The sequence below is a fragment of the Bombina bombina genome, chromosome 1 (assembly GCF_027579735.1).
Source record: "Bombina bombina isolate aBomBom1 chromosome 1, aBomBom1.pri, whole genome shotgun sequence".
NCBI classification, from domain to species: domain Eukaryota; kingdom Metazoa; phylum Chordata; class Amphibia; order Anura; family Bombinatoridae; genus Bombina; species Bombina bombina.
The window spans coordinates 1102386697-1102413196 of NC_069499.1; the positions used below are offsets into that span (position 1 = coordinate 1102386697).

A 26500-nucleotide genomic window follows, 5' to 3' on the forward strand; every position below is an offset into this window, starting at 1 on the left:
AAAGCAAAATTGGCGATAAAAGCAAATTGGAAAGTTGTTTTAAATTACATGTCCTATCTGAATCATGAAAGTTTATTTTGGACTAGACTGTCCCTTTTTAAAGGGACAGTCTACACCAGAATTTTTATTGTTTTAAAAGATAGATAATCCCTTTATTACCCATGTCCCAGTTTTGCATAACTAACACATTTATAATATTCTTTTAACCCCCCTTTTTTCAGTTCTTTTGACAGACTTGCAGTCTATCCAATCAGTGCGTGCTCCCAGATAACTTCTTGTGCACGAGCACAGTGTTATCTATATGAAATACGTGAACTAACACCCTCTAGTGGTGAAAAATTGTTAAAATGCAATCTGAAAGAGGTGGGCTTCAAGGTCTAAGAAATTAGCATATGAACCTCCTAGGTTAAGCTTTCAACTAAGAATACCAAGAGAACAAAGCAAAATTGGTGATAAAAGTAAATTGGAAATTGTTTAAAATTACATGCTCTATCTGAATCATGAAAGTTTATTTTGGCCTAGACTGTCCCTTTAAGTTTACGTTTTTGCTATCAATTCACCATCTCCTCCTTTCAAAAGAGGGTCTGTTTTTTTGTTGTTGCAGATAACCTGTTTCTCTAGCAACCACCTGCTACTTCAAAAATGTGTGTACTTGTATGTATACGTGTGTAGTGTGTATTTTCTCTTTATATAATGGGTGTTGCTTTGAAGTCTGTATTTGTAGAAGCCTTTTTGGTAGAGGCTTTATTATTGCACCTACATCAGTTACTCCCTGATGCATAGTTTTTGGCCTGCACTATGCCGCTCTTTATTCTATGGGGGCTGAGATATGGTGTCTTCAAGATCCACTGACCCCACATATTAGCTTCCTTGGTGCACTGAGACAATAAATCAGAGTTAAAAAAGTATATTAAAGTGATGCATCAATAAAAATAAGTATGGGTTTCATTCATGAAAAATTTCAATACTATTTCATAATGTAATTTTAACAAGGAAAAAACAAGTGGGGCAAGGCGCTGACAGATGCCTCAGTACTGTAGTAAGAATGATCTAATATAAATACCAAATTGAGTTTTTAAAAATTAAAGTTAGCGACTTGGTATTAGTTATATTTTTATAATGTGACTTCTTTAAGTATTACATTTACCATTACTTTAATATAACTGTGTTAGTTGCAATTTGAAACTACTTTTCAATTTACTTCTAATATCTAATTTGCTTTATTACTTAAAAAAAATCTAAATTAGACCTAGCTCTATATAAATATCAGGCTTAACAATACATGTGATCACAATTACTCGAATATAGACACATGGTTATGATTTGGATTTTCATGTTATGAACTAGCTTATACAGTTAATTGATTCAACCGATAAACAGCCAGTAGAGGTGGTAGAGAAATATGGACATTTGAAATCTGTACATAATCGTAAACTTGGAAATTGTATAGCCATTTGTTAAAGCTATTTTTGATGTTGTTAATCAATTTGCAAGAAATGCATGTCTTTGTGTTTGCTCAAATTGGCAGATAATTCTGAATTTCAACCTTTTGCATTTAGTTGATGGCATGACCTCAGTAGCATTGCTGACATAATGTCATCAGCCTCCACTGGCAACATTTTCTGTTATTTATAAATGTATAAATTATTTTAACTGACATAAATTTGATTTAATAATAATTTGTACAACGAAAAAAAAAATAGCTTTAATATTGGCTTAAATTTTAGCTGGATGTTTATTAATCAGTGGGTGGTGTGCACGTTGAATAGACCCTGAGAGAACACTGCACTATTATTGTGCTGCATAAATCAAATTGAATAATCCAAAATGAGCACTAACTGAATTTCTCCAACAATTATCAGTAATTAGTAAAACATAACTTTTTATTCAGTATATCGCGTAATAACAATCATGCCGTTTTAGTGTAGTGCTGACAACTCTTACAAATTTTAATTATAAAATTGGACAAACCATAACAAACGTGGTCGGTCATTTGCTTTTTGTATTCTTGCTGCCTGGATACACGGGCATGTGTAATACCTAATCATGGGATTAACTCTTGTTACGTAACCACACCCTATATGTTACTCCCATTTGGGGTTGCTGGACATCTCACGGTGGGGTAAAAGTATTTAATAGCATGGATCGGTGTAAGTTTTTTGGTTTGTCCAATTTTATGTGTATTTAATAAAGGTGTCAGTGTCACACCAAAATGTCATGCTTGTTTTTATGTGATTTTATGGAATTTTTATATTTTTACTGATCACTGTTGGAGAAATCCTGTGTGTTTATTTTGGATTTTTTTTTTGGCAATTGGAACTATGTTTATAAACCTTGCAAAAGGGTACAAAATTCAAAGGAAAGGATATTCATCAATCACATTTTTTATTTATATAATACATATGGCAGGGCTTGACAAACCCAGGAGCCTGGGAGCCACTGGCTCCTAGAATGTGACCCCTGGCTCCTAACTTTTTGGGTTATTCTCCATATATCTATATACAAATCTAACTGTCTGGCTATTAAAAATATGCCTGGCTCCTAAGTATTCTTACTGGCTCCTAATTTTTAAACAGATTTGTCAAGCACTGCATATGGTACATACAGGAAAGTCATATTTGTGCACAACTCATCCCTAGGGGCAGATTGCTCAATTTCGGATAAGGACATCTCCCACAGCTCTGCTCGTGGACAGATTGGTCAAAATCATAAAAGCAAGGTTGCTTTTTGTTGGTTTTTCTTTGGATACCAACGCATTTTAAAATACCCTTTAAAAAAAAAAAAAAAAAATGTAGACTGAAAAAATGGTAGATTACTGCTGTATGTTTGAGGTTTTGGCTGATTGACAACTAGTATATGATAATAGATTTTTGTAGGTGTTGGATCTTTTTCCTAAAGATCTATTTTTCAATTCTGAGGTGTATTAAATTGTTAACAAATAACTCTTATCATTTAAAGTAGCTGCTTTTGCTTGCTGAAACTACAGAAGTACTTGTTACATAAATGTAATGTTAACAAGAGGATGCAGAATAAATCATACTCCCATTGGGTGGTCTGAGGCTGAGGGTCCAAACATTTTCTTTTTTTTTTTAATTTTTCTTTCGAAGGACCCAATGATTTAAAGTAATCTGCTCTTATGAGATTATATAAAAAATATTGTCTATACTTTTGAGGTCTTTAACAATTTTAAAAAGGCAAATTTTAGCTTGAGGTAATTTTCTCAATATGCAGGATTATAGATGGGAATGAGACACCCACATAACAATATTGCTAAAACAAATTCCAAATATTTTGTTTGATAAGTAGATATATATATATTATTTTTAATAATAATAATAATTATAATATCCAAGCTGGCAAGTTTTTCATAACTGGGCTCTTATTATTATTATTATTATTATTATTATTATTATTATTATTATTATTAGGTATTTGTAGAGCGCCAACAGATTCCGCAGCACTGTAAACATAGTCGTATACAGGATAGCTTTTGTAGGGATCAAGTGGGTAGAGGGCCCTGCTGAGAGTTTCACTGTTGTAGTTGACTCTTAAGAAGGCGATCTGTAAACAGCTGGGCCCATAGGCTTACATTCTAAGGGGTTCAAGGGGAAAGCAATGGAGTTAGGAAGGTTAGTGTTGGTTGTATGCATCCCTGAATAGTAGAGTTTTTAGGGAGCCCTTGAAGCTGTTAAAACTAGGGGAGAGTCTTGTGGAGCGAGGCAGGGAATTCCACAAGATGGGGGCCAGTCTGGAGAAGCCCTGTAAACGGGAATGTGAGGAAGTAACAAGAGAGAAGTAGATCCTGAGCTGATCAAAGGGGACGGGAGGAAGAGTATCTGGAGACAAGTTCTGAAATGTAGGGGGCAGCAGTGCAGTTGAGGGCTTTGTATGTCAGAGTGAGGAGTTTGTATTTAATCCTAGAGGCAAGAGGAAGCCAGTGAAGGTATTGGCAGAGAGGTGCAGCAGATGAAGAGCGACGAGTAAGGAAGATGAGCCTGGCAGAGGCATTCATAATATATTGTAAAGGAGCTATGTAGTTTTGGTCTTTGTATATACAATGAGAGATAAGATAAAGATAACTTTGTGCATATATCGAGATATAATCATGTTTGCTCTCCCTGCTAGCTCATCCCATTTGACAGGGTTGTTTCCAATCAGCCCAGCTATTTCATGTACACAAAAAACCGAAAGGGATCATTTTTGATGTGTGTTCATTTGCAGTTGGTATAACAAGTAATTGGAAATACTTTAAGGGGAAGCTATACACACAGTATATACTTCCACCTTTACATTTTTGTGCAGTTTACCTAAATAGCTCAAATATAAAGACAAATCTTGAGCTAATAAAATCTGCTGGCATGTTTCAGGTCACAGAGGAGCTATTGAAACAAAGAGATAAACAAGCAAAATGGAACCGTATACCCCAACTCTTGCACAGACTGTATGAGAGCAGCCACCTGAACAGTGATTTGTCTCAGTGCCAAAGTATCCTGAAGGTGAGCTCTTATTTTCCCAACAAAATCTGTCTTTACAAATTAGGACTGTTTGCCTCTTCTTTCCTGTTTCACCATATCTGATTCTTAGTTTTTTCTTTTTAAAAACTGTAACGTCTTTAAACTTTAAATGCTTCTTTGTGCTGTTTCTTGTTGCAACTTTTCATGGCCTTTTTTTTTCTTTTTTTTTTTTCCTTCTTCTGTGTGTTAATTTCTTTAAATTATTACTAAGAATATGAACCCATTTGTTATACAATTGGTACAGAATCTGCATACAAAAATAAAAATTTTAGCAACTCTTTGCCGTTTTAATAGTTTTGTTTTGCTGGTTTTATGTTGGTTCCTCTAACAGCACTCACTAATAAAGACTGGCTTATTAAATGACATATTTGGTGTCATGAAGAGTGTTTCATCCTTTTTGGAGTTTTTGTTTTTCTGTACTTTTTATTAGATGCACATTCTTTGTAAATGAATACAGCATAGGGGCATTGACCACATTATGGAAACTTGACGGGTGTAATTTGCTTAAATGCGGAATAGAAGCACTTTACCAGGACTGAACGGCTCAGTAGCTTGTTATATGGCAAGTTACCACATAGGAGCAGCCTCTTTTAGCCCAATTGTGCTTTTCACAGAGGAGAGCTTTCCTGAAGTATCAGTATGATTCCAAATAAATAGTAAGGTCAGTCCAGCCCCAGCCCCGAAATACCAGGCAATTCTCCTCTGAACAAGGAACATGGCAACCTCTGATAATCGTTTCGGCCTTCTGTGGGGCCTTGTCAGTGAGATGCAGCCATATACCTCTAAGCACATTGGGCAAGGAGTCCACATCTGGTTTTCCCATCACCCTTAGGGAGTCTTGCATACAGAAAGAGAAGTGCAAATGCATACAGAAAGAGAAGTGCTCTACCAGGAACAAAAAAAAAAAAGCTCAGTAGCTTGTAACATGGAAACCACAGATGATCGTAGAGGGATATGGCTGCACCTCACTAACGAGGCCGAAACGATTGTCTGGAGTTGCCATTTCCCTTGTTCATAGGAGAATTGCCTGATATTTTGGTGCTGGACTAACCGTGTCAGGTGGGATCAGACTGATATACTTCAGGAAAGTTCTTCATTGTAAAAAGCACAATTGGGCTAAAATAAGCTACTCCCAGTTGGTCCCTAGAACAAGCCACTGAGCTGTTTGTTCCTGGTAGATGGCTTCTCTTTCTGTATGTAACTTACTTAAAGGGCCATAATACCCAAATGTTTAAACACTTGAAAGTGATGCAGTATAGCTGTAAAAAGCTGACTAGAAAATATCACCTGAACATCTCTGTAAAAAAGAAACATATTTTAACTCAAAAGTTTCTCAGTAGCCACATCCCATTGTAAAGGACTTCTAAGCAACAAATCGGTATGTCTGTCCCGGGACAGCGGAAGGAGCGAGCTTACATGCACTCATCTTATTTCCCTATTCAGCTTACGGAAGTTTACAATGAAATCTCATGAGATCACAGTAAAAGAGTTCATGACCTCAGTACTGTTGATGCTGATTGGCTGCTGTTCATTTCTTCATTCTTTTTAAAAAAATTTTTTTAACCTGCAGCTGAGCAGCAGTTGAGTGTAACTTTTTACACAGAAATTGTGAGGTAAAATATCTTCCCTTTTTTACATAGATGCTTAGGTGATATTTTCCTGTCAGCTTTTTACAGTTATACTGCATCAGTTTCAAGTGATTTAGCATATGAGTATTATGTCCCTTTAAAGTCACTTTTTCTCATCTGAAGCTCTTCAGGGATCACTAAGAGGCCTAGAATACCCCTGTATGTGGACAGATATGCTTATTACCTTAAAGGAATAGTCTATTCAAAATTAAACTTCCATGATTCAGCTAGAGCATGTAATTTTTCTAATTTACTCCTATTATTATCATTTTTTCTTCAGTCTCTTGCTATCTTTATTTGAATGTAAGCTTAGTAGTCGTCCCATTTTTGTTACAGCACGTGGTTAGCACTTGCTGATTGGTGGCTATATTTAAACACCAATCAGAAAGCACTACCCAGGTGCTGAACCAAAAGTGGGCCGGCTCCTATGCTTACATTTCTGCTTTTTCAAATAAAAATAGCAAAAGTACAAAGAAAAATTAATAGGAGTAAATTAGAAAGTTGCTCTAGCTGAATCATGAAAGTTTAATTTTGACTAGACTATTCCTTTAACTGCACAGTTAATTCTCACCTGTGCTGTAGCTCGGAGGACTGGATTTGAGAAACTGTGTTCTAGACAAGATATTTGTCCATCAAACTAATTTTTGTTTTTCACAAATAGGAAATTTCTCCTCTTCTATCCATGGAAGCCATGGCTATTGTAACAGAAGATAAGAAGAGTAATCATGAATTCCCATTTCCCAACACTTACACTTTCGACTTGTTTGGTGGAGTGGATGTAAGTGATGTCTTATATTGCATAATAGTAGATGGTTTGTTTTTATATAAAAAATAAATAAAAAATAGGTAGATTTTCAATGTTGGTATATGATCATCTAAAGGAATTACGTCTTAAAGGGATATAAAAGTTAAGAAGCTGCACTGCTGAACAATAAAATAAGAGGTATTTCACTCAAGATGCCACTGCTGCCTTCCGTGTTTGCACTGGACTCATAACATTACATATGGGTACTTGTCAATGCATCAATGTATATTCCATTTGAATACTCTGACGGTAGCAAAATTCTGGCCTATGCATTCTTATTAGAATATCCAATACATCCTAAACAGTTATGTCTGTAGTATGTTTGTTTATAGCGTATACTGTCCATGATTGTTTCTGCATGTTCAGTGTGCAGACAGTAATACCTATTGTGTCAGTGCCAATGTAGTACACAGCACTTCCCTCGCACTGAACACCAGCAGCAATTGCGTGTACAGTACAACTTCACAAAAAAAAGCTATTTTTGAGTAGTATATTTGCTTTATAAGGTATTCTGCAAAAATACTTGGTTTAAAAGAACAGTAAACAACTTCAGATTTGTATAAAAAATGTTTCATTATATGTAATGAAATAACTTTGCAATGTAAGTTTATTATTTACTTTTCATTTAGTTTAGCTCTGGAAATGAAAGATTTTATAATTCTCAGAAATTCACCAATCCAATTTAAAGGGACATGAAACCCAAAAAATTTCTTTCATGATTCAGATGGAGAATACAATTTTAAATAAAATTTAAATGTACTTCTATTATTTAATTTGCTTCATTCTTCAGATATCCTTTGTTGAAATAATAGCAATGCACATGGGTGAGCCAATCACACAAGGCATCTATCTGCAGCCACCAATCAGCAACTACTGAGCCTATCTATATATGCTTTTCAACAAAGGATATCAAGAGAATACCGTACATTAGATAATAGAATTAAATTGGAAAGTTGTTAAAAAATGCATGCTGTTTCTGAATCATATATGAAATTTGGTTTAATGTCCCTTTAAGGCTAATACTGATTGGCTTTAACTGATGACAATAAAACAATGCATTTTATTTTATATATATATATATATATATATATATATATATATATATATTTTTTTTTTTTTACTAATTATATGACCATAGCTAGCCTTGTTGTCTGCAGACTAAAGCTCAGATTTGCCCACCCAAAAAAAAAAGGAAATAGTTGGTGTACTTTGGCTTTTGAAAAAACAATTGCAGTTAAAAGGATGATTATTTTTTAAAAGTAGACGTGGCTGATATGTCATTCTGTAGCAACGCAACCGAAATGTCTTGTAATTACAGAATGTTCCATGTCTCATTGCCAAATATATGGAGTATTTGAAAGAGTAGAGAATGAAAAAAAGCAGCAGAGATCTAGAAGCATTAGGCAGTAATGACCCTTTGCTTTAGCCAATAACAGACCCTTTGCTATTTTAGTGAGCAGTTTCTGTTGTGCTTAGGGTAGAAACCAGATTGGTGGGGATCAAGCAAAGTGTTATTTGTGTGCATTATGCATTTATAGAATAAATGTTCCAATAGCTTTGAGACAAAGGAGAATGTCCTAAAGAGGAAGTGATGGTGTTGAGTGTGTGTGTGTGTGTGTTTTAAGATTGTTGTATGTATTAGATATGGTAAGAGATTGGCTTAAAAGATAAGGCAGGACAGAGGGATTAAAGAAGTGGGGGGAGAGAGAGAAGTTGTGAGGGTATGGGGTCAAGTTGATGGCTTGTGAGAGGATATGAATGTAAAGCACTCTTCCTGTTTTACTAGGGAGAAGTAACAGTATTTCACTGACAGAGCAAGTGGATAGAGGGACAGGCTTTAAAGGTTGGGAGAAATATATATTTTCTCTAGTAAGGTGTATCCAGTCCACGGATCATCCATTACTTATGGGATATTCTCACTCCCAACAGGAAGTTGCAAGAGGACCCACAACAAAGCTGTTATATAGCTCCTCCCCTCACTACCATATCCAGTCATTCTCTTGCAACTCTCAACGCGCATGGAGGTAGTAAGAGGAGAGTGGTGAAAAATAGTTAGTTTATTAACTTCAATCAAAAGTTTATTTTAAATAGTACCGGAGTTGTGCTATTTTTTCTCAGGCAGAGATAGAAGAAGAATTTGCCTGAGTTTTCTATGATCTTAGCAGGTTGTAACTAAGATCCATTGCTGTTCTCACACATGTCTGAGGAGTGAGGTAACTTCAGAGGGAGAATGGCGTGCAGTTTATTCTGCTATCGGGTATGTGCAGTTATGATTTTTTCTAGGATTGGAAATGCTAGAAAATGCTGCTGATTCCTGATAAATGTAAGTTAAGCCTGAATACAGTGATTTAATAACGACTGGTATCATGCTTATTCTCAGGGGTAATACCCTTATAGATATGCTATATAAAACGTTTGCTGGCATGTTTAATCGTTTTTTATATATGCTTGCTGATAAAACTTATTGGGGCCTAATTTTTTCCACATGGCTGGCGGTATTTTTGCCTAGAAACAGTTTCCTGAGGCTTTCCACTGTTGTAATATGAGTGGGAGGGGCCTATTTTAGCGCTTTTTTGCGCAGTTAAAATTACAGACTAAGACATCCAGTTTTCCTCAGGAGTCCCCCTGCATGCTACAGAACATCTCTAAAGAGCCTAAAAACGTTTATTGGGGAAGGTAGGAGACACAGTAAAGCTGTGGCACTTTGCTGGGACTGTTAAAACAACGTCTGTCGTTTTTTTGATCCGTTTTTTGAACTAAGGGGTTAATCATCCATTTGCAAGTGGGTGCAATGCTCTGTTAGCCTATTACATACACTGTAAAAATTTGGTTTGTGTAACTGCCTTTTTTCACTGTTTTTCAAATTGACAAAATTTGTTTCCCTTAAAGGCACAGTACCGTTTTTTTTTATATTGCTTGTTAACTTGAATTAAAGTGTTTTCCAAGCTTGCTAGTCTGTATAAACATGTCTGACATAGAGGAAACTCCTTGTTCATTATGTTTAAAGGCCATGGTGGAACCCCCTCTTAGAATGTGTACCAATTGTACTGACTTCACTCTAAGCAATAAAGATCATATTATGTCTTTAAAGAATTTATCACCAGAGGAATCTAGCGAGGGGGAAGTTATGCCGACTAACTCTCCCCACGTGTCAGATTCTTTGACTCCCGCTCAAGGGACTCACGCTGAAATGGCGCCAAGTACATCAAGGGCACCCATAGCGTTTACTGTACAAGACATGGCGGCAGTCATGGATAATACACTGTCAGTGGTATTAGCCAGACTACCTGAACTTAGAGGTAAGCGAGATAGCTCTGGGGTTAGACGAAATGCAGAGCATACTGACTCTTTAAGAACCATGTCTGATACTGCCTCACAATATGCTGAAGCTGAGGAAGGAGAACTTCATTCTGTGGGTGATGTTTCTGATTCAGGGAGAATCCCTGATTCTGATATTTCTACATTTAAATTTAAGCTTGAACACCTCCGCGTGTTACTTAAAGAGGTTTTAGCTGCTCTGAATGACTGTGACACAATTGCAGTGCCAGAGAAATTGTGTAGACTGGATAAATACTTTGCAGTGCCGATGTGTACTGATGTTTTTCCAATACCTAAAAGGTTTACAGAAAATTTTTTTTTTTAAATGTTTTATTGGTGAAGTACATAGTTTCATACATAAAAAAACATAAAATACGTCATTAGATATGGTTATGCATATAACACTTGAAAGATCGTCTGTTACTAACAAGCTTTTATGAAATTAGATATGGTAGAATATCACCTTCTGTCTTCTCGTACTTCAAATTTTATTATAAGAAAAAACGCAAACAAATAACAAATGGGGAAAATAAAAAAAAAAAAAGGAAAAAAAAAAAACCCATACCACACCCCTGGACCCCCCTCACTTTCCTAATGGCAATAATCTACTCCATCTATTTTTAAACTTCTATCCACTGTTGGGGGAGAATCTCTCCCCCAACCAGTGACAAAAATGATATAGAATTTGTCAGAGGGGCGATGAATTCCTTTTGTAATGCCATCGGCCACTTTTGAATTAACTTTAGCCACTTGGCGAAATATCTTTTGAGATATTTCTCTGATGATAGTTTTTTGTCGTATAGTTCTATCCTCATTTGCAATCTAATTGCACTAACAAATTCCGCTATACCAGGGGATTTTGCTAACTTCCATTTTTTAAACACTAACATACGAGCCGCTAAAATAGCTGTATTAATCAACTGTTGATCCCCAAGACATGTGTGATCCAGACTCAAAAAGAATATCTTTCTGGCTTAAGTTCACAGTTATGCTGCAAGTGTTTGTTCAGCCAGAAATTGATCTTCCCCCAGAATTGTTTAATTATAGGGCATGACCATAAGCAGTGTAACATATCTGCCTTATCAGCATGACATTTGAAGCACCCATATCTTGGTTCATTGCACACCCACTTATTCATTCTATCTGGGGTTAGATAAAAATTATTTAATAGCTTCATGTGAGCTTCCCTCCAACTAATCTTGGTTGTGGTTGCCTCACATAGACTTATACTTTTCTTTATATCTGATTCCTGTATGTTAGTAAAATATCTTTGAAAAGTCTCTTTAATTCTAAGTAGGTGTTTATCCCCTAATTTAGAATATAGGGCGTCATACCAGAAAGTAACTGATTTAATACCAGCTTTATATAATTTGAGTTCTATCTCATGTAGGTTCCAATCTTGTGTGCCCGGACACATTAATGATGTTATAAAACTCCTAGCCTGGAGGTAGGCAAAGAAATTATTTGAGGGAAGATTATATTTGTCTGATATCCGACTGTATATTTGTATTATATTGCTATCTGTTCAAAGGAGCTGTGAGAAGTTTATTATACCTTTAGTATGCCATTCTTTGAAAACCACATTATAAATACCTGGAGAAAACGCTGGGGTCCCAATAATGGGTAAATATCGGGATTTCTTAAAATCTGCTCCCATTATCCTGCAATATTTCTGCCATGCTAATATAATGTTTGAAAATGTAATAAGTTGTTTAATATTAGAGGGTAGTTTGGCGTATGCATGGTGTAGAACTGATTTTAAGCTAAAAGGTGCAATTAAATCAGAATCAATATCAAAGTATGTGACATACTGTGCTTCTGTCAACCAGTCTACACCATATTTAACCAACGTGACCCAATTATAATATCTTAGGTTTGGTAACGCCATACCACCATACTTCTTAGATATAGACAATTTCTCAATTGACAGGCGTGATTTGTTTTTACCCCAAATAAATGATGCGCATGCTCGATTATATAGGACAATATCTCTTTTAAGAATAAACAGCGGTAAATTTTGCAGTAAAAATAGGATCCGAGGGAAAAAGATTGTCTTAATCAACATAATTTTTCCTGAGAGAGAGAGAGTATATTCCATTTTTGAAATTCAACCTCAAGGTCAGCAAACACCTTAGTATAGTTAAGCCCATACCAATCCCGTGGATCTCTTCCCAAAACTATCCCAAGATAGTTTATATTGTCCACCTCCCTAAATGGATGAAGGTTATAACTATACTTCTTTTTATTAATCCATAGGATCTCAGATTTCTGAGCATTAATCTTGTATCCGGTAAACTTACTAAAATGCATAATTATCTCCATACTTTTTGGGATATTTATGATAGAGTCTTTAATAAAAAGCATGATGTCATCCGCATATAATGTTATAGCTATGTTCTGCTTGCCCATCTTGATACCCTCTATTTCTTTCCTGAAAAGTACTGCCAGCGGTTCAAGCGAGATGTTAAAAAGTAAGGGGGATAGCGGGCACCCTTGCCTAGTTCCTCTCTGTAATGTTATATACGGTGAAAGCTCCCCATTAACTAAAAGTTGTGACCTGGGTTCCTTATATATTAGTTTAATTGTATCAACAAAGTTGCCCTGGAATCCAAACTGGGCAAGTGAGGTAAGCATGTGATCCCATATAATGGAATCAAACGCTTTTTCTGTGTCTATAGTTATCAAGGCCAAATCTGGTATAGAGTGTGATCCAGTTATGTGAGTTTTACTATAATAATAGTCAAGCAATGTGAGGACTCGGCGCATATTTTTTGCCCGGTTCCTTGCAGGCATAAAGCCTGTCTGGTCCGGACTAATTAAGTCTCCGATAACCTTCTTGAGTCTATCAGCTATGATGGCCATGAATATTTTATAGTCCTGATTAAGAAGGGATATGGGTCTATATGAACCCATATCCTCTGGAGGTTTCCCCTTCTTATAGATTAGCGAAACTATTGAATCAGTGAAGTATGAGTGCTTATCATTCTGTATAAGTGAAGTATAATGAGTGCTTATCATTCTGTATATAATAAGAGTTGAACAAGTTGCCTAGCGTTTCTGCCACTTCTATTTTCATTATTTTATAGTACTCTACAGAGACTCCATCCGGACCTGGAGCTTTCCCTGCTTTAGTCTTCTCTATGGCCGTAACTACATCTGCAGAGGTTATTTCTGAGTTTAATTTAACCAATGCGTCTTTAGTAATTTTTGGCAATTTAACTTTCTTCCAAAAACTTTGTTTTGCCTCGTTGTCTATTTTTCCCTGGGAGTATATAGTCTGATAATACTTGAACGCCTCTCTGATTTCTGAGGCTTTTGTATAAGTCTCATTTTTATATTTTATCAAAGGAATCATATTCCTATTCTTCCTAAATTTTCTAATTTTAACCAGATGTTTGGCAGAAATTCCTTGGAACCCCTGGAAATAGCTTCTAAATTTAATATCTTCCAGTGCCCATTTATTGTTTAAAAAAGCCTCGCGCTCTACTTTAGCCTGTGTATATTTATTCCATGTGTTGTTGCAGGGATTATTTATATATTTTCTATATGTATTTCGCACTTGATTGGATAATTGGGTTTCTCTAGCTAGCTGTTTCCTTTTCAGTTTTACCATGTAGTTTTTAATATCCCCTCTCAGGACCGCTTTGCCCGCTTCCCAGAATATCTCTATCTTGTGTCTGTATGTACTGTCCAGGTTTTGATAATCTTTCCACCTTTCTTTTAACCAGTTACAGAAACTAATATTATTGATCATATATCCTGGGAAGCTAAATGTATTTAAGTTCGGCCCTTCCTGTACTTTTAATTTAAAGTTAATACTAATAATTGCATGGTCTGATAACGAGAAATCTTGTATCTGAGATATAATATCTATCTTCAGCAACTGCTCCTCTATTAGAAAGAGATCAATTCTAGAGAAATTCCTATATGATTTTGACTCACAGGAGTATTCTCTCATATCTGGATGCTGTGTTCTCCAAATATCTTTTAATTTTAAAAACGTGCAAAATTCTCTAAAGTATAAGAAGGAGGATAAATTTTTCAAAGAACTTTTTTGACGGAACCTGTCTATTTCAGGATGTAAGACCATATTGAAATCCCCTGCTAATATTATATTTTGCTCTAAGTAAGGAATTAATTTTTGCTTGATATTGCCCCAGAATTCCCTGTCGAATTCATTTGGCCCATAAACGTTACAAATTGTCGATATTTTTTGCGCTAATTCAATTTGAACAATTAAAAATCTACCGAATATATCAACTTCTTTGCTGATTATTTTATATTTAATCTTTTTACTAAATATAATTGCAACCCCCCCGCTTTCTATGTGTACCTGGTGTAGCTATTATTTCATTCGTCCAGTTCGCTCTAAGTTTAATTATCTTCATCTTCCTTCAGGTGCAATTCCTGTAGAAGTATTATATCTGGATCTAATTTCTTGATAGACTTTAAAATGCCTTTGCGCTTTGCTGGAGATGATACACCTCCAACATTCCATGAAATAAAATTTGGATTATCCTAAGTTATGAAGGTATAATCTAGATTTTATTAAAGACACAGAGACGAGTATTTTGCTTTCTTTCCTTTACTACTTAAATGGCAGTCATTAAAAGCATATATATTAATACAAGAAAACTGTCATATTTAAAAAGAGTTAAAACAGAGACAAAATCAGTGACCAATAACAATGTAGAACTGATTAGACCAACACAAAGTAACCAATCAGATTCAAAATATAACCTATAAACTGTCCAACATATAATAACACATCCTCTTTCTTGTCGACTGATGAAGAAAACACAAAGTCCATCAAAACATAATAGATCCATCCGAAAAGGCAACCCAGAAGACTGAAGAGTAGGAACTTGAAGAGGAAACACATCCATGCAGAAATAACCAACTTGAATGAAGAATTTGAAGATCTACTGGAACTCTGTAATCTTTGAAGAAAACTTGCTTGAAGAATTGATTCATTACATAGATGAGAGGGAACAAAACCATCCAGCAGAATATCCATATTATTGATTGCTAACTAAAACAAATGTAAAAAGGATTAATAACATCATAATAAAATAAGGGAGGGAACAATATAAACATTCAATATAGAGGAGGGAAAATACTCGTCTGTGTCTTTAAAGGGACAGTATACTGTAAAATAGTTTTTCCCTTAATGTGTTTACAATTGCTTTTTTTACCAACTGCAGAGTAAAAAATGTATGAAAATTAGCTTTTTAAGGTTTATTTCTGTATATTAAAGCCCCGATTTTGTGTTTTGAAGCCACAGCCTAATAAAATGGGTTGAGCTTGTAGGTATAATCAGATCTCATTACTTTATCACATTGTGCACATATACCTGCTTCTTTATCTTATATTTGTCCTTAAAACAATCACCAATACTTTGAGAGAACAATGGAAAATCAACATTTTACTACCTTATCTCTGCTTTATCACACTAGGAGTGTAATTTCTTCTGCTGGCTGTGTTTACAAAGCTTATCTATAGCTGGTACGCGCGGCCACAAACTTTCAGAATAGGTGGGGATACCACATGCTAAATTAACAATTTCAAATGCCAATATAAGGGTAAAGGAGCTACTTGTAAACAATTTAATACACTCCAGCAGGTAAAGTGGATCATTGGGAACAAATTAAAGGGGAGAAAATTTTTGAGTAAACTGTCCCTTTAATAAAATCGGATAATCCGAATTTTATTACAAGACCAGAGACTTATATTTTGCTAGTTTAAAGCAACTAACAAAATAAGCTAAGCGAGGCGTGTTCAATGGGTTTAAAATAAAATTGTTTAAAAATAGAATCAGAAGACCAGTCAGCTGCAGCCAAAATTTGTTGAAGGGTAGCAGCTTTCAAAAATGCTTTAGAAGCAGCTGATCCTCTAACAGAGTGAGCAGAAAAAGAACCATCAATACCTGCCTCACTCATTACCCATTTAACCCCCCTAGCTATAGATGTAGAACAGGTAGGATCATGAGGAGGAACAAAAGATAATAAAAGTTGATTAGAAGAAGGAGAACGAAAAGAAATAGTTCTACGTTCATACTCTTTAAGACATAAAACCACACAAAGGAGAGGTTCAGAAGGTAAATAAGGATAGAATATAGATGTTGAAAAAGATTTAGTTCTTTTAGAAATAAAGAAAGTAACACCTTCAGGAGAAAAATGTTTAGAATTATAGTCTAAAGCTCTGACATCAGAGACCCTACGAAAAGAAATTAAACACAAAAGAGTAGCTAATTTAGCAGAAAGATGTTTCAAAGATAAAAATTCATTAGAAGGCCAAGACTTAAAAAGAGCATATATAAGATCAACATCCCAAAAGGAAGAGTACTTAGGAGCCGGAGGTCTCTTTAATTTAATTGCTTTCAATAACTTGCAAATTAAGGGGTGTTGACCTACAGGAATGTTATTAACAAAAGAATGTTTAGCAGAAATAGCAGATCTAGAAACATTGATCGTTCTATAAGCTAAACCAGAATCAAAGAGAGAAGGAAGTTAATAATAGAAGTTATATCAACTGAAAAGGGATCCAAATGTCTTTCCATGCACCAGCTAGACCATCTGGACCATGCGGAAAAATTAAAATTTTTGGTCCCGGGGGCCAAAGAGTCTTGAAGGAGGTCCTTAGCCCGTTGTGATAAGCCTTGGAGAGATGAAGCTTGCCCGAAATTGACCAAGCTATGAGACGAAGAGATCCTTGAATGATAAGATCGTGAGGATGACCTTCTGGATCTGACAATAGAAGAGGAAAAAGAGGAAGAAGAACAGGATGCTTGACAGACAATTCGAGAAGAGATGGGTACCAAGCTTGAGATGGCCAAAGGGGAGTGATCAGGAGAATTGACAGAAGATCTCGACGGACTACCGTTATGGTTTTCTGAATCATGGAGAACGGAGGAAATGCGTAAGCTGTTTGAAGTGGCCAAGGGTGAAGAAATGCGTTGATCGCCAGAGCGTCTGGATCTGGACGCCAACTGAAATATGGATGAATTTGAAAATTCTGTCTCGAAGCAAACAGATCCATAGAGAAGGGACCTCTGACAGATTGGAGCGACCGAAAAACTTGATGATGAAGTTTCCAATCGCTGGAATCTGTCAAATACCGGGAACCCCAATCCGCTGCTACATTGGATAAACCTGGAATATATTCCGCTTTGACAGAAATATTTCTGTCCAAGCAAAGGTGAATGAAATCTTTCGTAATAATTGATAAATCTCTCTATTTTGTACCACCGAGACGATTTAAATATCGAACTGCAGAAATATTGTCCATTCTGAGTAAGATGGACACAGGAAAAGAACCTTTGACAAAACTCTTGACTGCAAAAGAGCCTGCCAAAAGTTCTAAGCAGTTGATATGAAAACGCTTTTCTTCTGAGGACCATTTTCCTCCCGTGATAGAGGGACCACACCGAGCTCCCCAGCCCGATTGACTGGCATCGGATTCTATCACAAGATCCGGAGTTTTCCCAAATATGGCTCTGCCGTTCCAAGCTTCTATATGGGTAAGCCACCAAGATAACTCTTCTTTTGCTTCTAAAGAAAGAGGAATTAAATGGGAGTAAGAAAGTCCTTTCTGAAGATGAGAAATTTTTAAACGTTGAAGTTCCCTGTAATGAAGAGGAGCAGGAAAAATAGCCTGAATAGAGGATGAGAGTAACCCAACTATTCTGGCTATAGTCCTGATGGGAACCAAAGATAAAAAAAGAGTTTTTGAAATTTCTTTCTTGATATTCAAAATTTTGTCCCTGGGAAGACTGAGAGTAGACTTCAAAGTATCTATCTGAAAACCTAGAAAGGTTAAAGATTTGGTTGGAGAAAGCACTGATTTCTCTTTGTTGACAAGGAAACCCAAATTTTCCAAAATATATAAAGTAAGATGGAGTTGAGATTTTAAAATGACTGAATTCTGATTCATAATCAAAATATCGTCTAAATAAATTATAAGACGAACTCCTCGAAGACGAAGCCAAGTGATGATAGGTTTCATTAGTTTGGTGAATATCCAAGGAGCTGAAGATAAACCGAAAGGCATACAAGTGAAACTCCAAGTTTTTCCTTCCCAAACAAAAGTTAGAAATTTCCTGTGGATTTGATTTACGGGAACTGTCAAGTAAGCATCTGTCAAATCTAGTCTGATAAGATAATCGTTGTCTAAAAGACAATCTCTGAGGAGATGAATACCTTCCATTTTGAAATGTTGATAAACAACGAAAGAATTTAGAGTTCTTAAATGTATGACTGGACGAAATTGTCCGTTTTTCTTTTTTACAAGAAAAAGATTGCTGAGAAAACAATTTTGAGGGTTTGAAACAGGTTCTATAGCTTGTTTTGATAAAAGATTTGAGATTTTTTTTTGAACCAAAATTCTGTCTGAATTTGAAAATTTTATTGGAGTGGGAAGAGAAATCTGAACAGGAGGAGAAATAAAATCTATAAAAAGACCTGAAACGGTGTGAAGAACCCATTGATCTGTAGTAATCAGGTTCCAGTTGTGAGCAAAGAGAGATAATCTGCCTCCTATTATGTTTTGGGAAGAAACATGAGAAGGGGGAAAAGAAATGTTTACCTTGTGAAGCGCGGGATCTTTGTCTGGAACGCTGGATCCTGGGGTTCCAATATCTTCCTCTTGATGGGAAAAAACCTGAGGAAACTGGATTTTGGTATGGTCTTTGTTGCTGGAACTGAGAGGAGAAGTGAGACCTGTTGGGGTATGAAGCACGGCCGGGAAAGCGGCCTCTACCTTTCCCAGCCTGTTCGGAGAAACGATCATGATGAAATATCTTTTTCATTGACGTTCTCACCTTATTTAGATTAGAGAATGTATTCACATAACTATTCAATTCTTTTATAAAAGTATCACCAAATAACAAACCTTTGGTGTCAGGATTAATTTCATTAATCGCGAAATCGCATACTCTGGGGTTAATTCTACGCAGTAAATTTCGTCTGCGTTCAGTATACATAGCAGAGTTAGCATTTCCTAAAAAGGAAAGCATTCTCTGAAACCATTCTCTAACAATTATAGGATCTAAAATGGAATTATCATAAACAGCTTGTTCTGATAAGTCAAATAATTTTGATAGGGGGCCAATTGTGTCAAGCATTTTATCCTGACAGATCTTCCAAGCCCTGTCCATACCTTTTTTGAGCTTGAACCCAGGAGAACCAATAAATTTCAAAATTTTTGGGTCAACTTCTGGAGTGCAACTAGCGTTGTTGGGTAAAATAGGTCTAGGGCATTCAGCCCTCATTTTGTTAAGAGAGTCCCTTTTAAGGGGCTGCCGAAGCTGGTAGTCAATAAATTCAGCAATGTCAGAAGAAGGGCACTATTCCGCTGATCTCGGATGGTGCAAATCGTCTGCATTGAATCTAGGGTTACCTAGACAATCATAAAATTTCACTATTTTAGAATCAGAATGTTTAGATTTTTTAAGACATTTTTTGAATTTTTTAATTTTCGGAGAAGCCGAAGAGTCTTCTGAGGAAGAATGAGAAATATATTCCTCAGAATTTTCTGAATCTAATGAAGAATCAGAATTAACTTCTGTATCAGAGACAGCATCAGAAATATTTTGTTTGGCCAAAGCCTCTCCCATCAGTAACCTCTTGGGAGTAGAGGACAAAGCAGGTGTTTTCCTTCCTTTCCTGCAAGGAACAGACACATTTGAGGCAAGTTGCCGAGACTTTTTTATAAGTTTTTTGCTAGTCTTTATTGCACTAGAAATAGTTCTTTTTCTTTTAACAGCTTTTTTAGAATTTGATTTATTAATCAAAAATTTTTTTTTCAAACATGGCATCCATAGAAGTGTCAATCATCTTTTGAATCCCTTCAGGATTTAGTGAAGGATTCAAATCAGAAGATTGAGACATTATCAATTTATATAACTATAATTGAATAAAAGCTTAATAAAATTATTAATTTATTGAAATAAAATCTAATAAATATTTGTTATGATTGGCCAATGACAGAACAAAAAAAAAACAAAAAAAAACGAATTGCCCCAGAATATGAGAAAACAAGAAAAATAATGAAGAATTTAATGTATATAAAATTATATTAATCAAATAGTTATGTGAAATGAATTAATCCCAAAAGCAAACAGTAGATGGGGATAATGCCCTGTTAACTTTTAGAAAAGGCAACACTTAAAAGGTTGAAAACTTTTCAAAGGATCGCAACAAAGTTGCGACTAACTCCGGTAAAGAACAGCTGAGCAGAGGATAAACAAATGGCGGGAAAGCGTAAGTGCGTAGTAAAGATGACTACGTCACGCGCATGCGCAATGGACACAGAAAATATTTAACAAGATGGAGGACGGAGCGAGCCGCGAAAGCGGCTAGAACAGATCCAAAGGAAAAAAACAAGTAAACATTGAAAGGTAGTGAGTAAGGAAAATAAAGCGGCAAACGAAAAACAAAAAAGACGAAAGATAAAACGGATAAAATAGAAAAAAAAAAAAAAAAAGATGTAAATATAAGAATACAAACAAGAATGTTAAAAACAATAATAATAAAACAAATACAAATTAATGAATAAACGAAAAAGGGGAATATGAAAAACAATAATAACAGTAAAATGAAATCTGTAATAATAATAAACTCAAGATAATAACCAAATTTTTAATAAGATTAAAATTCAATACTTATCTTATACTGAAGCAGTAAAAGAAAGAGGATGTGTTATTATATGTTGGACAGTTTATAGGTTATATTTTGAATCTGATTGGTTACTTTGTGTTGGTCTAATCAGTTCTACATTGTTATTGGTCACTGATTTTTTTTTTCTCTGTTTTAACTGTCTCTTTTTAAATATGACAGTTTTCTTGTATTAATATATATGCTTTTAATGACTGCCATTTAAGTAGTAAAGGAAAGAAAGCAAAATATAAGTCTCTGGTCTTATAATTCTTAGATGAATAGTAATTTAAATTTTATTATATCTATATTGTTACCTGGGCCTACCTGTATCTGGAGGGTAACCAGGGGGTGGAGGGGAGAAAGGAAAAAAAAAAAGAGGAAAAAATACATGCTTTAATAAGGGCAGAGCAATATGGTGACATTTCTCTTCTCCTAACCGTCGTGTCGGTAGAGAAATCTTGGAATAATAACACTTGTTTGTCTTCAATGGTAAGTGTCTTAATCTTACGGTATTGCTGCATAACCCTTATTTTATCTTGGAAACACAGATATCTAATAACTATCATTCTAGGACGTTTTTTATTATCTGCATCCATCCTGATTGGGCCGACCCTGTGTGCTCTTTCTACCTCCAATTTATCTCCCTGTATCTCCAAGCCTAATAGCCTAGGCAATACAGTGGAGGCAAATTGTATCAGATCTGTATATTCGCTATTTTCTGACAAGCCCACCACTCTCACGTTATTTCGACGCAATCTGTCTTCAAGATTATCAACTTTGCTTTGCAGAGATTTAATGGTATCTGTGAGTTTCTGGTTATTTGCCTCCTGTACAGTATATAGGTCTTCTAACTCTGATATCCGAGTCTCTGCCTCTGTCAGTCTGCTGGAGAACTGCCTGATTTCTGCCGTCAGCCCATTCAGATCTTTTTTTCAATGACTCCAGTTGTGGTACAATCAGTTCCGCCAACTGGTTATTCGTAATCTGTATATCTGGGCTGGCGGTGGCCATCATGGACGTCTCCGGCAGAGTATCAACCACTGAATCTTGTATTGATTTGTTGCCTCTCTTATCTCTCTTGACGGGCATAATTGGGGATCTTTGTTTCATATTAGTCATATACCTTTCCATTAAGTGTCGTGAGTAAAAAATACAACAAATAGTGTATATTGTGTATGTGTGTGTAAAATATATATATATATATATATATATATATATATATATATATATATATATATATATATTTATTATACACACACATAAAGAGTGCAAGTGTGGGAAAAAAAAAAAAAAAATCTGACGAGGTTGTGACCTCTCCTACAATACAAAAGTCAGGACAACTCTACCCTTCAAAACCTATACAATTTCAAACACTCTAGTGCATGGATGTGAAAAAAAAGAAGAAAAAAAAAGTGATTTATATATTTAAGGGGCTCTTATATTTTCAATCCCCAACGCCTATTGAGCCTGTTATACTAATATCGTCAGATAAATATGTTGTTCTTAAAAAGGAAGGAGAAAAACAAACCCAAACTTAAACAGGTCTACTCTACAATAGCATTCTCTGGTAAAGATCAATAATTATCGGTACCCAGACCTGATTTTAGAATTTGATACAGTAGCTGCTATGGTTAACCATACATACTTGCAATTGCAGACACAAAGCAAAGATATAAAAAAAAAAAAGCAGAATACATAACAGCAAATTTAACAGGGTCAAAGTCTTTTGCCTCACTTCAGATACTGAGGGTTTACCGTTTTGCTTTTATTACTGCCAATATGTACTCTCTTTCTCAGAATGCCTTGATATTTTTTACTAAGGGCAAAAAGGCAAACCTGCAATAGCCAATGCTTAGCTATTAAATGTCTTTTAGCAATTTAGCAGTATACTCCTTAGACCCTTTACTTTTGCATCAAATAAAGTTAAATCCTCTGCCTCCTTCTAATGCCATGTATTTTTTGTATCTACATATCTTGGCCAGGACAGCAGACATAGATATACCGGCAACCAGGCAAGCCGGATAGCAGATCTAAGTTCCTTTGCCTCACTTTATACAAGGCAAGTAGCTATCCTGTGTTAATCTTTCTCTGCTTGCTTATACTTCTGTAATGGAGTACCCTCTTTCTTATATTACTTTGTTCTTGCTTACTAAGGGTTAAGAGACAATTGCTTGGCTTTCTCTGCTGTCCTTTTAACGTCCCAGCAGTATACTCTCTGGATACTCTATACTCCAAGTAAAGCTGATTCCACAGTCTCCTTCAAATGTTATATATCAAGCCTTTCTAAACTTGGCAAGTTGTAGTAAAGAAATCCCAGAGGCAGGAGTAACTTTGTATAAGCACTCATCTGTTTAAATTGCCTTACTGGATATAGGCCTCCTCACAAGACGGTTAATCAGCAGTTCTTCGGATATGCCAATACTTGTATAAATGTATCTATCAAGACATACCACTTTGAACCATATACAAAAGACACTATGCCTGTTATATCTTCATGTAACTTATGCCTCCTTACACCTCCTTCAGCTGCATAGATTCTCAGTATATGTGGGGTTTGCAACACATAATGCTGGCTTTTATGCCGTGTTATCAAAGCTTTGTACTTGCGGTTTTAATGCATTAGTCCTTAGCTCTCCTCTGTGTGTAGTTCAGGGCTTGCGGTTTATGGGCTGGCTCCGTCACTCTCACTAGGAAGTCAATCCTACACAAGACACCTCCTGCACGCACCGGCCTCCCGTGGGGCTGTGATAGATCCTGACCCTGCCGCACTTGTAACTGTCGCTCCTTCACAAGAACCAAGAGAAGGATTCACGCCTTCCACCTCTGTTGCTGCTCCGTGTCAGATGAAGGGGGATTTCCACAGGCTTTCCTCCGCATACAAGGAGTGAGTGGTTTCGGTCAGTACCACCTGACCCTGGCGGTATGTGCCGGCTTCCGTTAGCTCCACAATCTCTGTCTCCCCAAGGCGTCCGCAATCTGAACCGCCGACGGGGATCTGGAGCTGGGGTGTTGAAAGTTTTTGCTGCTTGGTTCGCAGAACTCAGAGCGCGTGTGTCCTCTCACGCTCCTCCCCGGAAGTCGATTTACTTTAGCTTTCTCCTTGCATCCGTGGAGCCGATCACGTGATATATTTTCTTGTGGTCTGATTGGTGCCCAGCCGGCTGGAGGAAAATTTAAAAAATGGGAACTAAAATCTTCAGATTATTTGTAATCCTTATAGCGGTACACAACTCACATCAGATCAGCGCGTTTCAATATATAGACTTTATCAAGATCTAAAACGGTTTACAGAAATTATTAATAAGGAATGGGATAGACCAGGTGTGCCGTTCTCTCCCCCTCCTATTTTTAGAAAAATGTTTCCTATAGACGCCACCACACGGGACTTATGGCAGACAGTCCCTAAGGTGGAGGGAGCAGTTTCTACTTTAGCAAAGCGTACTACTATCCCTGTCGAGGACAGTTGTGCTTTTTCAGATCCAATGGATAAAAAATTAGAAGGTTACCTTAAGAAAATATTTTGTCAACAAGGTTTTATCCTACAGCCCCTTGCATGCATTGCCCCTGTCACTGCTGCTGCGGCGTTCTGGTTTGAGTCTCTGGAAGAGGCCTTACAGGTAGCGACTCCATTGGATGACATACTTGGCAATCTTAGGGCACTTAAGCTAGCCAATTCTTTTGTTTCTGATGCCATTGTTCATTTAACTAAACTAACGGCTAAGAATTCTGGTTTTGCTATACAGGCGCGCAGAGCGCTATGGCTTAAATCATGGTCAGCTGACGTGACTTCAAAGTCTAAGCTGCTTAACATTCCCTTCAAGGGGCAGACCTTATTCGGGCCTGGTTTGAAGGAGATTATTGCTGATATCACTGGAGGTAAAGGTCATGCCCTTCCTCAGGACAGGTCCAAATCCAGGGCCAAACAGTCTAATTTCCGTGCTTTTCGAAACTCCAAGGCAAATGCGGCATCAACCTCCTCTAATGCAAGACAAGAGGGAACTGTTGCTCAGTCCAAGGCGGTCTGGAGGCCAAACCAGACCTGGAACAAAGGTAAGCAGGCTAAAAAACCTGCTGCTGCCTTTAAGACAGCATGAAGGAACGGCCCCCTATACGGTAACGGATCTAGTGGGGGGCAGACTTTCACTCTTTGCCCAGGCGTGGGCAAGAGATGTTCAGGATCCCTGGGCGTTGGAAATTATATCCCAGGGGTATCTTCTGGACTTCAAAGCTTCTCTCCCAATAGGGAGAATTCACCTTTCACAGTTATCTGCAAACCAGATAAAGAGAGAGGCACTCTTACATTGTGTAAGAGACCTCCTACTTATGGGAGTGATCCATCCAGTTCCAAAGGAGGAACAAGGACAGGGTTTTTACTCAAATCTGTTTGTGGTTCCCAAGAAAGAGGGAACATTCAGACCAATTTTGGATCTAAAGATCTGAAACAAATTCCTCAGAGTTCCATCATTCAAGATGGAAACTATTCGTACCATCCTACCTATGATCCAGGAGGGTCAATATATGACTACAGTGGATCTAAAGGATGCTTACCTTCACATTCCGATACACAAAGATCATCATCGGTTTCTCAGGTTTGCCTTTCTAGACAGGCATTACCAGTTTGTAGCTCTTCCCTTTGGATTAGCTACAGCCCCAAGAATTTTCACGAAGGTTCTATGGTCCCTTCTGGCGGTCCTAAGGCCGCGGGGCATAGCAGTAGCCCCTTATTTAGACGACATCCTGATACAGGCGTCAAACTTCCAAATTGCCAGGTCTCATACGGACATAGTACTGGCATTTCTGAGGTCGCATGGGTGGAAAGTGAACGAGGAAAAGAGTTCTCTATCCCCACTCACAAGAGTTTCCTTCCTACGGACTCTGATCGATTCTGTAGAAATGAAAATTTATCTGACGGAGTCCAGGTTATCAAAGCTTCTAAATTCCTGCCGGGTTCTTCATTCCATTCCGCGCCCTTCGGTGGCTCAGTGTATGGAAGTAATCGGCTTAATGGTAGCGGCAATGGACATAGTGCCGTTTGCACGCTTACATCTCAGAACGCTGCAACTATGCATGCTCAGTCAGTGGAGCGGGGATTACACAGATTTGTCTCCTCAACTGAATCTGGACCAAGTGACCAGGGATTCTCTTCTCTGGTGGCTATCTCGGGTCCGTCTGTCCAAAGGTATGACCTTTCGCAGGCCAGATTGGACAATTGTAACAACAGATGCCAGCCTTCTAGGTTGGGGTGCAGTCTGGAACTCCCTGAAGGCTCAGGGATCGTGGACTCAGGAGGAGTCCCTCCTTCCAATAAATATTCTGGAGCTAAGTGATATTCAATGCTCTTCAGGCTTGGCCTCAGTTGGCAACTCTGAGGTACATCAGATTTCAGTCGAACAACATCACGACTGTGGCTTACATCAACCATCAAGGGGGAACAAGAAGTTCCCAAGCGATGTTAGAAGTCTCAAAGATAATTCACTGGGCAGAGATACACTCCTGCCACCTATCAGCTATTCATATCCCAGGTGTAGAGAACTGGGAGGCGGATTTTCTAAGTCAACAGACTTTTCATCCGGGGGAGTC

The 26500-nt window shown here is 36.9% G+C and overlaps 1 protein-coding gene across 1 annotated transcript in view; it reads left to right on the top strand.

Moving 5' to 3' along the window:
- The window catches only part of TRPC4AP (transient receptor potential cation channel subfamily C member 4 associated protein), a 288555-nt gene that overhangs the window by 16354 nt on the left and 245701 nt on the right, over nt 1-26500 (top strand). Inside the window, exons 2-3 of the mRNA XM_053696832.1 lie at nt 4368-4496; nt 6804-6920. Coding sequence (XP_053552807.1) covers nt 4368-4496; nt 6804-6920 — 246 coding nt within the window. The remainder of the gene's footprint in view (nt 1-4367; nt 4497-6803; nt 6921-26500) is intronic.